Source organism: Herpailurus yagouaroundi, unplaced genomic scaffold (assembly GCF_014898765.1).
Source record: "Herpailurus yagouaroundi ecotype Mexico unplaced genomic scaffold, PumYag 163, whole genome shotgun sequence".
Classification (NCBI taxonomy): Eukaryota; Metazoa; Chordata; class Mammalia; order Carnivora; family Felidae; genus Herpailurus; species Herpailurus yagouaroundi.
The window spans coordinates 65,242,219-65,258,225 of record NW_024412404.1 but is presented as its reverse complement, the minus strand read 5'-3'; the positions used below and the strand labels follow the sequence as shown (position 1 = coordinate 65,258,225).

The window sequence follows — 16,007 nt, the reverse complement described above, 5'->3', positions numbered from 1 at the left end:
TAGCAAAGTGGCTGAACACACGTACCTGGGGTCTCTTCTCATGGCGTCTAGCCGCCCTGTGGCCGTGCACCCACCTCAGCCCGTCACACAAAACGACCCGCCTAGAGTGCCCCCCAGTAGGCCCCGAGCCACACCTGTCTCTGGGCAGAGGGCACGGTCCCCAGTCCCGTCCCGGACCCAGCACTCAACGACACCACCAGGGAGAACGTGGCCTGTGCCCGCTGTGGCACATCACATAGCCTCCAACAAGCCTCAGGCCAGGCACGGTCAGCCTTGGGTTACATTTCCTGCCCAAGTTCCCACGGCAGTTTAGGGGCAAGGAAGGGAGTCCAGCCCAGCGGGGGCGGAACCCGGCGCCTGCACATGGCCTCTCCACCAGCTGCCCGAGGGGGACCGCTGGCCTTGTGGGTAACCTGGCTCGGATGCTGAGAACCTAACTTCTCCTGCATCACAAACCAGTCCCTATTCCCACTGCAAGTTTGGGTTGCCATGGGAACGCATGCAGTCTCAGGGGATCTAAGGACAAGTCGCAGGGTCAGGGCGGGTCTGGGGAGAGCTGGCTTCCCGTCTGTGCCATTTCACACACCGGGAAAGCGCCCGCTGCCGCCCCGTCCCGCAAGCAGCCAACCATCCCCGTCATCTTGGGGGGAGAATCACAACATTTCAAGTCTGGAATATTGACTTTGATTGAGGGTTTTTATCAAATACAATAAACAGTCACATTAATAATTGCTTCGAGGACACAACAACGTGAAACTCAAGTTTTGACCGATAAAGATTCGAGCTAGTTTCACAGATGTTTTTAGGTACCGATTCAATTTCCCCACCCAACGCTGACTTCACGGGCGGGCTCTGGTTTTCCTCCCTGCTCCGTGTGTCCCACAGACCACAGCCCTACTCCCGTGGAAAGGCAGCGACGGCCACCGCCCCGGCCAGGCTTCATCTTGGGCAGCAACTGCGGGACAGCAGGTCGCTTGCCAAAGACGCACGATTTTTACACAAGAGGCAGGGAGCACCGCTTCTGTCCGTGTTGACTTTGGTGGCGGATCTCAGACGACGAAAACAACCAAGGCCGCCAAAATGTATTTGCGCCCTATGGACATTGCAAAGGATCCATACCCTCTACACCCTCTTCTTGAAAGCCTGTACTGCATAAAATGTAATTTTTATCAATAACCAAGCAGCTCATAATATCACAGCTGCATTGAAATCTTCACGCTGTGAAATCTAATTCATCCAATACTGAATCCATCACTTACACAGACTGTTTCTCAAGTGCTATAAAACTTCCAAACCCATAGATTTGTCTCCAACAAAAATAACACGAAGGGGCCTTTCAATCAATAATGGAATCCCTCTGATTCTGGTGCTGGCTGAATATTTTTTCCAACTTCGCCTTTGTTCTTGTGGTAGCAGCCCACAAGGGAGAGGGCTTGTTTTCACTCGCGGCCTCATCAATACCTAAATCCTGGTGAACAAGTGACACCGGGAAGCTGTAATCAATAGCTCCCTGTGCGTTTTTTTCTTCTGGTCAAATGGTTCAGCCCCACTGACAGCCCTGACACTTAGAACATGATGCTAAATCTTTATCAACAGCCATCTGGGTGACTGGCAGAACAAGACTCGGGGGGTCATTAACGCTCGTGGCAATCTGTGAATAAACTAACTCCTCAGGAATGCGTTTGTTTAGAAAAAAGTGGGGAAACTCTCTGTGCGATGTATTGATCGCCTCTGAACTGCATTTAGCAAATTCTGTCTGAGGATGAGCGGAAGGGTGCTCTTGTGGGGGAGGGCCACGAGGCGTCTCCAGACTCACCTACAGGAGGCTGACCATCCTCCGTGGTGAATGAGTGGGGGGGGGGGGGGGCGGCGCACCTTCCAGAAGGCTGCCGAACCGTCTTACGTAGGCTAGTGAGTCCTCTGTGGAAAACCTGGAAAACCGAGCACTTAGGAAGGGACCAAACCCCCACACGGCAGCAAGCAACCCTTCCTCTGGTGGGGAAGAGAAGCCCGCCCCGCAGCAAGGGCTGCAGTACGAGCCAGCTCGTGTTCGCGTTTATCGCAAGCCACCTAAGGAATGAGTGCACAATGAGCTCCGTGGTGTTTTGCCACATTCCAAACCCATTTTTTTTACTCTCCTTCCCAAAAGGTACAATTGCTCTACTCAGCCTAAACTGAGAGAGATTTTCAACGAGCAGCTCTCAGCGATGCTCTGTCGGTGCTGGAGCTGATGCGTGGCGCTCCGTTGGGCCTTGTGCTGCCAGCACCAAGGAAAGGGGGCACCCACGTGGGGCAGCCGCATCAGTCGTGGCAGGTTCCTGGGTCACCTCTTGGACGCCCCAGCCCATTCCAAGGAGGTTTTAGATCAACTTTATGGGAACCCCGTGAGGACCACAGAGCTCCCTGGGAGGCTGAGCGGAAGTTGGCTACACCTTCGAAGTTTTTCTCTCAGGCGCACCTGTGGCATGTCGGCACCAGGCCTGGAAGCCCTGCTCCGCCCTGCAGCTGCCGGCATCTCTACAACCGCCTCGCGTGGACGGTCCCTGCATGGGTTATGTGCGGCGCCCGACAACAGAGGGGCTCGTGGCCAGGCCCCGAGGGCTCGTGGCCTGGCTCGTGCCTGGCTGCTCGTGGCACAGGACAGCGCCAAGAGGAGGGACCAGGCGCTTGCTCGGTCCTCATGCCTGATGTCGTCGCTGCCATTCTTGACCTGGGCACGAGGCGGGGAAGTCAATACGTTGACTTTACGGACATTAGAGATTTAAGCCTTGGGAGATCCTATTTTATAAATTTCAGTGACTGAGGCCACAGTTGAAGAGAGATGTTCATCGAGATTAATAGCAAGAGAAGAGAGTCATGCTGGTTGCAGAACAATAAATGTTTCTGAATATTGCCAGGAGCGTGATCGCTGAACAGTGACGGCACGTCCCTTTCAGAGAGTGAGAAACTGCTGTCATCACACAGAAGGCAGGTGCGGGGCTACGGATGCGTGCCGTCCATTAGCAACGCTTGTTCTCGGAGCAGAGGCGGGCGGCAGCCACGCCCGGGGCCGCGACGGTGGCACCCACCTGCTGCGTCACACGGTGGGAGTCAAGTCAAGCCTCCGTGAGCAGCGTGGGTGACCGACTCTACACACAGGGCACGGAGAGCAGAAATGGGGCCTAGAACACGGATGAAGATCTGGGACAAAGGGAGGATGTCCACAGGATGCCACGACCGCGGTGGGGGGAGGGGACGGGACAGGCAGAGCCCGGCCAGCTTCTGACGTCCTTCTCACAAGGCGCGAAACGGAGCCCGGATACCACGGTGTCCCAGCCGTCTTTCTATCCAGAGCACGGTCCAACTGCTCAACGTGGAGATACAACCTGGGAGAAGGCGGTGGCCTTTCCGAGGAACGATGCAGGTCAAAGTTTGTCAGAAGTGTAAAAAATCACGCTCATAAACCTGATTCCGAGTCATCCTGTGTGCATGGTCAGCGTGTACACCCACAGGGTGTGGAGGGGGTGGACTCTGAAGACGCAGCTGGGCACGTGGCAGCGAAAACACAACAGGACACCCGCTGGGCTCAGCGGCCACGGCCGCCGAGGACTCTAGACGGGGAGATGCGGGCTGGGTGCGATGTGTCGTCCACATCACACGCTGCTTGGACAATCGGATTTTAACAAGGCAGAGAGCTCTTCTCCAGATCAGACACGCATCAAGACAGTGCGATCCACTGCAATCCTCTATGAGCTGCTGCTTAAACCAAACAAGGCCGTGTTGTGCGGAAAGCTGGGTAATCGCCGTCTCCTAGAGATGCCGGGCTCTGACCAAGGGCAGTCGGTGCCAACTGGCAAGAGCGGCGGGTTGGGGTGTGTGAACGCCCGCCTCACCCGGGTCAACGGGGATGAAGAGAATTTTGAGGACACACAGCAAAGCTACAGCCATTTTCAAAGGAGGGAGGTCTGTCTGATGTAGTAACTCCTCCCCCGGGATGTGCTGGTTCTATTTCCTCATCCTGACAGCATGGCACGCTTCTATCCCGTCGCAGACGTTCCCACCGCTTGGGGGAGAAACTGTTTCGAATGTGCTAGCAGGCCCCTGCCAGGCTCTGGACAGGCTGACAAGAAAGAACATTCCAGGCCTCACTCAGTTGTATGGGGTCGTCCTCTGGCAGACCTGGCTTTGGGGACAGGGGCGCCACGGCCTCTTCCCCAACTCATGTGGACTTCCTTCCGGAGACAGCATGGCCGGCGGCCCAGGTACGGGTATGACGGGGAGCAAGTGCCCTCTGTCCTACGGGGTACAACAGGCGTGCGGCCACCCCACACAGCCCATCCTCTGGGGAGCTCGGCGTGGCCTGGAGGGGATCTCCCTCTCAGCAAAACGCGACTACAGATGCACAGGGGGGACAAGGACATGGAAAGGTTGGGGTGAAGCCACCCCCTGGGGAAGACATGCCACCGTCACCACCAAAAATGGGGGGCAGGGGCCGCCCACCCCTCTTCTGGGGGCCCGTACAGATGCCTCCTCTCCTCTGCTCCCCATGCGGTGCCGCACAGGCCGCTTACACTGCAGGGCCCCGGGCCCCCCCTCCCGCCGCCACCTGCGGCCCCGCTGACGCACCCGCCGGCAGCGACTTACAGGATTGGTCCTCATCGCTCCGCCCACTGCCCGCGCTGCTCGGGGCCTGCCTGCCAGGGCTGCTAATTGCCGGTAAGAAACCGTTTCTCCGAGTCTGACAACCTTCAGCAGCTTCCACAACACCTGTCTGGTGAACGAATCTGAAAGGCAGAATGCAGAATGACGTTATGTGGACAAGCGGCTCCCGCAGCTCTGATGTAGAAACCTGCCGGTCTTGAGACAGAAAGCACGTCAACACAAACAGAGGTGCTACAGTCAATTAAAATGCGGCCTCCACACACGGTCCCGTCACTGTGCGGGCTGGCCCCTACGCAGCCATCCCAACACCACGCACCCCAGACCTGCAACCGCCCCCTGCGTCCCCGGGTCCCACGCAGGAAGGACCACGTGATGCTCTTCCAGGACGGGGGCACGCACACATTCGTGAGCCCAGAAGGCCCTGCCTGCCTACTGACTTCAGAACCTCTCAGACTGCTGGGTCACTGCCAACGTCAGCTGGGATACACAAGGAAAAAGGAGCCATGGGCCGGGCTGTGGTTTTATGCTAGGCGGCCACACCCAGCAGCGAGCAGACTCAGAATGCCAGACACCACGTACACGGGGCTGGCAGTGACCTTGGCTACAGGCATTGCGATGCACAGGGCTGCAAAAATAAAATAACTTGATTCCCATTTTAATTGGCAAGCCACATCAGATCGCGCTTGCTCCTCACCTTGCTGTGGGAGTGAACAGGTGAATGCATGGGAACGTTCTCTCCCTCTGCCTCCAGCTTTGCAAGGGAGGCTGGTCTGAATCGATACCTATTGTCTTTCCAAAGGGAACGCAAGGCTCAGGAGCACTGGACATGGAGCTGTGTCCCCCACGGTGGGGGCACCGAGCCCTCCGGGGGTGGGAGTTCCCGATGGCAACGACAAAGGGAAGGTTTCCACGGGCAGCAGCGGTGTTCCGGAGTGTGTCCATAATAGCACTAATTACACTCGGTGCCAAGCTGGCAAAGTGCGATTTGGTTCTTAAAGGAAACACACCCTTACATGCGTTTTAAATAATAAAAATCACTTCTTAACTGAAGGGAATGATAATCACTTCGCTGGAAAAAAAAATCTGTTTAGTCTTTATTATAACATTAAGCAAATTAAACATCAGCATAATCCAGGTGATACTAGAACAGGGTCATCAAAGAAATTAACTTTGTTGTTCATTAATTTACATGGATTAGTAGAGGGCAAAAAGATAGCAAATGTGCTCTACTTTTTTATGATATAATTTCAAACTGTACACCATTTGTGGCAGGAGGGTGACTTTGGGGTTAATCAGACTGATTTGTCCTTTTAATTGCTTTCTATTCAAAGAAAATTCATTAGATAATGTTCTCTTCAAAATTCATGAATCAATTTAACTGAAGAAACCACATTAACAGCTTTGGGTTCATTAGCACATGCAGTTGTGTTACTGGCTGATTGCTCGGAGGGTTTCCTTAGGCAAACACACTCTGTTTACTGTGGTTTCTTCAGAAAGGGTTTTGAAATCAAACTGTTCATCATGACTGCTGTTGCTGTTGTTATGCCTCACTTAAGAACAAACAAAAACACACCGAAAAACACAAACAAAAACAAAACAAAAAGACAAGGAAGAAAGAGGCGGCAGGCCGCCTGGCAATAACTTGGGGAGAAGGCGATTTCAGGGCCGGAGGTCTTGGAAGAGAAACTGCGCGAAAGCAGTCGTGGAGACCGCAAGAAGCGGGGAGGCCCGTCTCCAGCCTTCCTTGTGCAGCACAGAGAGGTCGCTGTGTGTGTGTTCTGCTGGATGCCGCCCGGGCTTTCCAGAAGAAGAGCCCAGAACTTTCCCAAAGCCGTAGGACCACGAGGAGAGGCGCTCGTGCAAGCTCATCTGGGGGCGCAGGGCAGCTCCGAGAAGCCGCGGTGCCGCTCCAGCGCCTGCCTGTCCAGGTATAAAGTGTCTGTATGTGAGCACGGGGTTCATCAGACAGTTTCAGCTTCGCTGTCAATTTTTCATGGGAAATAATTTCTCACCCCATACACACCAGGCCGTGTATTAGGAAAAATAGCTCAAATAAGGCAATATTTAGGAATCAAGCAAGTCGTGTTATAAATGTATCTGAAAACCCAATTTCACCCTGTAGGGAGCAAATGCATTAATTAGTTGGAGCGGCACTCAGCGACAGTGCCTTTGACCCTGACCCGTGCAAAATCAGACCATGAAACTGCTCTTCTTTCCAGGAGGGGCTGGCACTGTCGGTTGTTAAATATCATTCTAAAACGTAGTAAAACCTACTCATAAAAATTAACATACGCTGATGTGGAAGATCTATCTTCTGGAGGTAGAGGTGTCCACGTAAGTCCTCGGCGGCTGGGCCATCATTTCAGGTGGCCCAAAGGGCAGCCATTAGATGATCATCCTTTTCCCTCCCATTACGGTCTCCCTGGGGAGCGGGCATGACCCCAGAGCTGTGCGGAGCGGCCTCTGCCGGCCACATTCTGGATGCTCCTTTCCTTCACCCTCTCCTCCCCACCCTTTCTCCTGCCTCTTCTGGGGCCTGGGTACCACGAGCGGGGCCGTGTTCTGCTGTGGGGCCACCGTAGGCTCCGCTGGGGGCTGGCCTGCTTCTCTGCACTCTGCTCCCTTAAGGACACAGCCGTTTTTGTTTCCACGTGGGTGGCCACTTAAACATGCCCACCGGGAGCACCTACCCCATCCAAGACTGCTTTCTACATTGTCTCTAGCCGGACAGTATGTCATCAGTCTCCTAGGGGCTCACGATGGGGTTACCAACGGCCATGGAAGACGTCATTCTATGTCACGGACACCAGAATTTTATATGTGAGCTCTCTTCTTGCCACTTGTGGGAGCAGAGATCATGGCAGCCTTCACTGGTGTGCCTGCACTGACACAGCCAAGTGGGGCTCTGATGAGGGAGCCTACGCAGATACCATAGTCCTCACGTGCAACGGGAGGAACGGACCCAGGGGCCAAGGCAGACTCCAGGCTGCAGGGTCTTGGACGAGTTGCTTCCTTCCCCTGGGCCTCTGCCTCTTCCCCGGTGATGAACACCATCGCGAGAGCTCCCCGGACGGATGTGTCCTGCACCCCACCATGCACTGCTACGCTCGAGCACAGCTGCTTGGTGGCAGGGCTGGGCCTGGACATCAGGTCTCCTTAAGACCAAGGCTGCCTCCACCATCTCTTCTCCAGTAAGCAAGAACACCACGCTTCGGAGTTCTTTGGGTAGAATCGTTCTTTCAAGGTGACTCTGCTGCAGGGTGTGGGTTCCTGAGGAAGGGCCGTCTCTCGGCTGCCCAGGCCCTCGGGCTCTCCACCACCAGGCAGCAGCTAGAGGGCACCCGCAGGTGCAGATGCATGGGTGTGCGCCAGCAGGTTAAGTATGCAAGTATTGTCTCTCTCTCCCTGAGGAGGGAGAAGGGTCTTCCGATGCTCTGAGCAGAGGAATCGCTCACTTTCTGGTATTATCTCTGAACCCTTGCACCCTGGCCCCGAAGCAACCGGGATGCCCATGTCTCTTTCTGTCGGAGGCCGTCATGGTCCCCGCAGGTGGGCAGGCCCCGGCTGCTTTCCTCCTCTTTGTCTTCTCAGTACTTGGCTCTGGACGTTGGTGCAGTTCTAGGAGGTGTGTATCTGAGTGGGGTAAGTAAGGCCAAATTATGAGCAGGGACCAAACAGGGTCCCTGAGAACTGGACAGTAGCAGGGAAGATGCAGAGAAAGGGAAATTTGGGAAAGCACACTGAGAAGGTGTTTGTAAATTCCTGGACTCACTCCTGACCTGTGCACATGTGGATCACTCTAAATCAAAGACATGGAGAATGGATGTAAGGGTTCTAGACCGGCCGCTGATTTGTAGGACAGCACACCTGCAGGACCATGGAGTCTGAACAACAAAATGGACACTGAAACCACAACCTGCAGAAACCTGGTCAGAACTTAGAGCCAAACCCATCCAGGTTGAGTGCCTCCTAAAAAAACAAAAATAGCAGTGCTATACACTGGACTCACACAAGACTGAGAGCCTAACATTCAAAATGATCAGGATACAATCCCAAATGCCTTGGCAAACAGAGAATCATAAAACCCTCAACTTGTCTTGGAAAAGACATTAACAAACATCAAGGCCAAGATGCCACAGAAGTTGGAATCACATGACAAGATTTTGTCCCCAGCATTTTGAGGATTAGTTGACAAAATGGTTAGATACTTAAAGTGTATGATGTGAGAATTTCATATACATGGCCTGGTAACTTTGAAGGATTTTATCTGCAATAAAAATGCTGTAAGAAGGGAAAATACCTTTGAAAGAAATGAAAAGATACCGAGTTTCAAAGAAATACAAGTTATAAAAAAGAAGCAAATGGAAATTTAGTACAGAAAAATACAAAACACAAAAACTGCACAGTCTCAATAGCAGAATGGAGATGCCAGAGGAAACAGTCAATAAACTGAAGTCAACAGAAATGATCTGATCTGAGAAACAGAGAGAAACACGTTAAACAACAAAAAATCAGAAAGTGGATGCGTAGGACAAAACCAAACGGTCTAACAGTCGAATTAACTGGAGTTCCAGAGGAAGAGGAAAAAGAATACATTGCAGAAAAAATGCTAGTCAATGATAGCTAAAACTTTTCCAATCTGGCCAAAGATATACGACGACAAGTCAAAAGCCTAGTAAACCACAAACAGGACAAGCCCGGAGCAATCTACTCCCACACATATCATGACGAAGCGGGCAGGTAAAATCGAAAGACAAAGAAACTCTCCAAAACAACCAGAGAAAAATGATGTGTTATTTAAAAGGGAACGAGGATTTGAATGCCAGTACGATTCTCATCAGAAACCATGGAGGTCAGAAGGAAGTGAAATAGCAATTTTATAAAGTGCTCGAAGACAAGAAAGAAACTGAGAATTCTATATCCAGTTAAAAAAAAAAACTCGTCAGAAATAAAGCTAGAATTAAGACATGTTCAGACAGAAACAAAGGTGCTGCCAGTAGAGGTGAGCTAAAAGAATTGCTGAAGGAAGGTCTTTAGCAAGAAGGGACCTCAGACTGGAGGGCGCAGCCTGGAAGCTTAGCAGTAAAGTCAGAACAAAAGGAATGGTAATTATCTGGCTAAATACCCTGGACTGTCCTTCTGATGAGTTCTTTAAAAAAAAACCACAAAAAACTGAGAACAATCTGAGGGTTGATGGGGGGTGGGAGGGAGGGGAAAGTAGGTGATGGGCATTGAGGAGGGCACCTGTTGGGATGAGCACTGGGTGTTGGTATGGAAATCAATTTGACAATAAATTTCATATTAAAAAAAAATTAAAAAGAAAAGAGGCAGACTGGGCCGACTGCTCTGAAAGTTAAGTATGCAAGGATTATAATCCCTATAAAGAGATAATGTAGTCAAAAACCTAACAGATAAACAAAAGCTACAGAACAAGAAGTTAAAATAGCCCCAAAGAAGGGAAGGGAAAAGAGAAAGGAAAAATAGAAAAGACAGAAAACAAATAATTATTTAATAATAAAGTCATAAGAAAACAAGTGAAATAAACATGTAGATAGAAATTCTATCGTACTAATAATTCCATTAAATATAAATGGCCTTTCTTCACCAATGAAAAAATAATAGTGTGCCAGATGGATTGAAAAAATAACCCAAGTATGTGTTGTCTGCAAGAAGTTCACTTCAAATAATAAATAGGGGCGCCTGGGTGGCGCAGTCGGTTAAGCGTCCGACTTCAGCCAGGTCACGATCTCGCGGTCCGTGAGTTCGAGCCCCGCGTCGGGCTCTGGGCTGATGGCTCAGAGCCTGGAGCCTGTTTCCGATTCTGTGTCTCCCTCTCTCTCTGCCCCTCCCCCGTTCATGCTCCGTTCATGCTCTGTCTCTCTCTGTCCCAAAAATAAATAAATGTTGAAAAAAAAATCAAATAATAAATAGATACTGATGCGTTAAAACTAAAAGGATGGGAAAAGCACACCATGAAAACGGTAATCTAAGAAAAGTTAGTAACAGACAAAGCAGATTGAGGAGCACAATTTCCAGGGGTAAAAAGGAATGTTACATGGCGACAAAAGGGACGGCTCACAACCAGGACACAGCAACCCAAAACCTTTACGCACCTAACAAGAGAGTTTCAAATAAATAAAGCAAAAACTGACAAAACTGAGAGGAGAATCAGACAAACCCACAATCACACTTGGAGACCTCACTTCTCTCTAACTAACAGAAGTAGTTGACAGAAAATCAAGGATACAGAAATGAAAAACACCATGAGCCAGCTGGTTTCAACTGATTGACACAACACGCTATCCAATCACAGAATATACATTCTTTTCACATGCACACTAAACACTGACCAAGATACACCACATTCTGGGTCATAAAACAAACTTTAACAAACTTGAGATAATTGAAGTCATTCAAATCATATTCTCTGATCATAATGGAATTAGACTAGATATTAATAACAAAAAGATGACTGGAAACCTCCAAACATTTGGACAGAAAACAAGGCATTTTAAATAATCTACGGGTCACAGAGAAAGTCTTTAGGCAAATTACAAAAACAATACATTGAACTGAATACAACTGAAAATACAGCAGGTCACAATTTACAAGATACAGCTGAAACAATATTTAGAGGGAAGTTTATAGTATTAGATGCATATTTGACAGAAGAAGGGTCTCAAGTTAATAATCTAAGCTTCCACTTTATAAACAAGAAAGAGCAAAATAAAACTAAGGAAGGAAATAATAAAGGTAACAGCAGAAACCAATGAAATGGAAATAAAGAAAATGATAGAATAAAATGCATGAAACCAAAACTGTCTTCTTTGAAAAGATCAATGAAATTGATAAAGCTTTAGCAAGACTGATTAAAAAAAGGGAAGAAACATGTTATCAACATTAGGCATAAAAAAGGGGATGTCATGACTGACTTCACAGACAGTAACTGGAGAATGAAATATTCCTACAAAGAACTCTATGCACAACAATGAACAACATGGATGAAACAGACCAATGTATCAAAAACTACAAACTACCAAATCCTATCCAAGGTGACATAGATAACTGGAATAGTCCTGTAACTATCACCGAACTTTAACTGAGAGTTAAAAATCTTCTAAAATCACTAGGGCCAGATGATTTCACCATTAAATTCTATCAAACATTTAAAGAACAAATACATCAACTCAAGACAATCTTTTATAGAAAACAGCAGAGAAGGGAACACTTCCCAAAACATTTTATGAGATTGGAATTACTCCAATATCAAAACCAGAAAAAGTCCAAATCCAGAAAGGTATAGATTAATATTTCTCATTAACTATGCAAAAATTCTCAACAAAGTACTGGCATATCAAATACAGCAATATATGAAAGGAAGAAGACAGCAAAATTAAGTGGAGTTTGAGGAGTCAAAGCTGATTCAATATTGGAAAAATGAACCTACATATAAAGCTACAGTAATCAAGACAGGGCATATTAATAGAGAATCTATAAATCAGTGGGATGGAATAGAAACAGACCCACACAAATACAGAAGGAAAGGCAATTCAATGGACAAATGATAGTATTGCCAACAAATGGTTCTGGAACAACTGTAAAGCCACATGCACACAAAACAAAACAAAACAAAACAAAACAAAACAAAACAACACAAAAAGATTCTAGATACAGACCAGGTATCTTTTACAAAAACTAAACATAGACCACAGACCTAAAACTAAAAGGAGAAACTATAAAACTTTCAGAAGGACATACAGGAAAAAAATCCAGATAATTGTGGGTTTAGGGAAAAGTTCTTAGAGACAGTATGATCCATGAAAAAAAATAATGGGACCTTATTAAAATTAATTTCTGCTTTGTGAAAAGTGCTGTTAAGATACTGAAAAGGAAAGCCACAGGCTGAAAGAACATACTTGCAAAACACATATCTGGTAAAGGACTTGTATCCAAACTATACAAAGAATTCTTAAAACTCAACAACAGGAAAATAAAAGAAAATAAAACAGAAAAATAAAGATACAACCCTATTATAAAAGAGCAAAAGGACATCGCACCAAAGAAGATCTACAGACACAAATAAACATATGAAGAGATCTTTAAAATCATTTGTCATCAGGGAATTACAAATTAAAACAATGAGGTACAATTTTATACCTGTTAGAAGAGCCACACAAACAAACCTCCAAATCCAACAGTACTGACTGCTGATGAGAAAGAACATGGAGCATCCGGGATACTCATTCACTGCTGATGAAAAAACAAAATGGTACAGCTACGTGGGAGAAAATCTGGCAGCTTCTTACGAAACTAAACAGAGGCTTACTGTATGAACCAGTAATTGCACTCCTGAATATTTAGTCAACTTATCGGAAAACCTGTGGCCACACAAATACCTCCATGTGAATATTTATCTCAGCTTTATTCACTTATTGATAAAAGCTGGAAGCAACTAAGATGTCTTTCAATGGATAAATGGGTAAACTATGGAACATCCATACAATGGGGTATTATTCAGTCATACAGAGTGGATCATCAAGCCACAAAATGACGTGGAGTTACCTTGATGTGTATTTGCTAAGTGAAAAAAGCAAAAGCTACATGCCGTCTGATCCCAGCTATGTGATGTTTTGGAAAAGGAAAAGCAACACAGATGGAAAACCCTTATATGCAAAATATATGCAAATTAACAACAAAAGCATTTAGAAGACTGGTGGATCCCAGGAAGGGGTGAAGACTGACAAGAAAATCTAAGTGTATTACAACTTATGAACATATGAACAACCTCACTGAAGTTGGCGGGAGGGAAAATTGGTGACCAAAGAAACTCTGGAAACGAGTCTGTAAGATGAACAGCAAAAAGAATTGCATATACACACTCTACTTGATACAGATTCTCATACTACTATATGGTATACTGGACTGGATCAATTAACTAAATGGCTGGTGGAAGGTGGGAGCCAGTTATACTCACTTCTCAATCTATTAAAAATAAACAAATATGAACCATAATAGTAATAGTCTAATGAAGAAAAACATGTATCAACCGAGGCAAAAAAATTTTAACAAAATTCAACATCTATTCATGATAAAATCTCTCAACCATTTAGGAAAAGAAAATAACATCCTCAACCTGATAAAGGTATTGACCAAAAAAAAAGACAAAAAAAAAAAAACAAAACTCTAGCACTAATGTCACACTTAACTGTGAAAAAGTGAATGCATTTCCCTCAAAAGTAAGAAAAATGCAAGGATTTCCACTACTGTTCAACATCATAGTAGAAGTTCTAGCCACTGCAATAAAGCCAAAAAATAAATAAATAAAAGTCATACATTTTGGAAAAAAGAAAACTGTCCCTATTTACAGACAACATGACAGTCTATGGTAAAATACCCAGGAATCTACCCACCCCCACCCCACCCCACCTCCCCAAAATCTTACAGTGAGTTTAGCTAGGTTACTAGATACAAAGTCAACACAGGAAAATCACACTTGTAGGTTAGTGTTATGTATAAATTGATGAAATGTTGTTAAAAGAAATCAAAGAATACCTAAATAATTTGAGAGACATATTCTGTTCATGGATAGGAAGTTTCAATATAAAAATTTCAGTTCTCCACGAAGTGATCTATAAATTTATTTCCTTTCCAGTCAAAATCCCAGGGAATTACTGTACACATAGACAAGCTGATTCTAAAACTTACATGGAGAGGCAAAGGAACTTGAATAGTCAAAACATTTTGAAAAAGGGAAGAAAAAACTAGTTGGAGAAATCACACTAACACTTTTTTAAGACTTGCTATGCTGTATAGGAATCAAGATAATGTGAAATTTGTAAAGGGGTAAACACACAGACTGATGGAACCTGACAGAGATTTCCAAGAGACCCACATAAATGTGTCCAAATAGTTTCTGACCAAGTTACAAAAGCATTTCGATGAAAAAAGGATATTTTCAGAAGTGGTGTTGGAAAACTGGATAACCACATGCAAAACACTGAATCATGATATAACTCTTAGACCTTATAAAAATTAATTCAAAGTAGATTATATCTCTAAATGTAAAACTTTAAACTAAAAAAAAATTTAAAAGAAAACTTAGAACATCTTTGTGACCTGAAATTAGGCAAACAGTTCTTAGACATGTCATCAAAAAGCACCATCCATAAATTAAAAAAATAAATTGGGCTTTGTCAAAATGAAAAAAAAAAAAAAAACCTGGTCTGTGAAAGTCAGTGTTAGCAGAACGTTGCACATTGGGAGAAAATATTTGGAAACAACATACTCAACAAAGAACTTATAACCACAATATATAAAGAACTCTCCAGAGTCAACAGTGTTAAATCACATCATTTAAAAATGGGCAAAAGACTTGAACGGACAGCTCCTTCGAACGGTAAATGTTTGAATAAATGTTCAACATAACTTTAAGGGAAATGCCACTGGAAGCCACAATAAGACGGCATTACAGACCTATTACAATGGCTATAATGAAAAGTATATAAGCAAACAAAGGTATAGCTACACCATGGACTGCGACAATTAAAAGGCATAAGCTATAGACACATACAGTAATTTGGATGGATCTCAAAGGCATTAAGCTGAGTGACGGAAGCCAGGCTTGAAAGGTTAAATGCTGAGTCCACGTACATGTGTCACGGGGATGGAGAACAGACCAGTGGCTGCTAAGAATCAGTAGAGAGGTGGGGGCAGGGGCGGCAGTGACAACAGAGGGGCAGCAGGAGGGAGCTTTTAGGACGATGAACCCCGAGGTCCTGACTATAGCGTCAGCTACGGAAAACTGACCCGTATTAGAACTCACAGTACTGCACAGTACGAAAAGTCAATTTTACTCTATGTTAACGTAAAAAAAAAAAGAAAAAAAAAAGTTGGAAAACATAGAGGGAAACCTTTTCCAATCACTTCATTTTTAATCAACCTCCCTGAAGTTCAAGATGCCCACTGATAGCAGAGCCTCGGTCACATTCCCTGCAAACGACTTCCCCTCTCCAAGGCCCCCCTCACCCCCAACGCTCTCTGTACGGACACCTCAAGGGTCCCTTCTGTTTGGCCCAGCTCAGGGAGACCAAGGACCTGCCGTATGGGTCTCCACCCTAACGCTTCAGGGCTGTGGCTCGGGTGGGGTTCCAGCAGCTCAGCCTGGTGCCTCTGGACAGGCCAGAGCAGGCCACCCCACTGCTCAGCAGGCCCAGCAAGGGGTGCGCCCGTGGGGGCCTTTAGAAACATAAACGAGTCTCCTGGAGACAGCCTTCCCGAACTCCACACTCATCCCCAGCAACCGCAGCATCTTCGGACATCAGGAGCGACTCTCCACCTAACGTGTCAATAATCCGTCCGTGCCTTCC

General features: G+C 46.7%; 1 protein-coding gene across 6 annotated transcripts in view; it reads right to left on the bottom strand.

Moving 5' to 3' along the window:
* Nucleotides 1–16,007, bottom strand: part of MGMT (O-6-methylguanine-DNA methyltransferase) — a 303,642-nt gene that overhangs the window by 4,084 nt on the left and 283,551 nt on the right. For 5 of the 6 annotated variants that reach the window (XM_040486787.1, XM_040486788.1, XM_040486789.1 and 2 more), the window contains one exon: nt 4,624–4,763. In XM_040486787.1, coding sequence (XP_040342721.1) covers nt 4,624–4,763 — 140 coding nt within the window. Of the gene's footprint in view, nt 1–4,111; nt 4,372–4,623; nt 4,764–16,007 lie in introns of those variants that run through there. The other variant, XM_040486791.1, reaches the window with a different exon arrangement.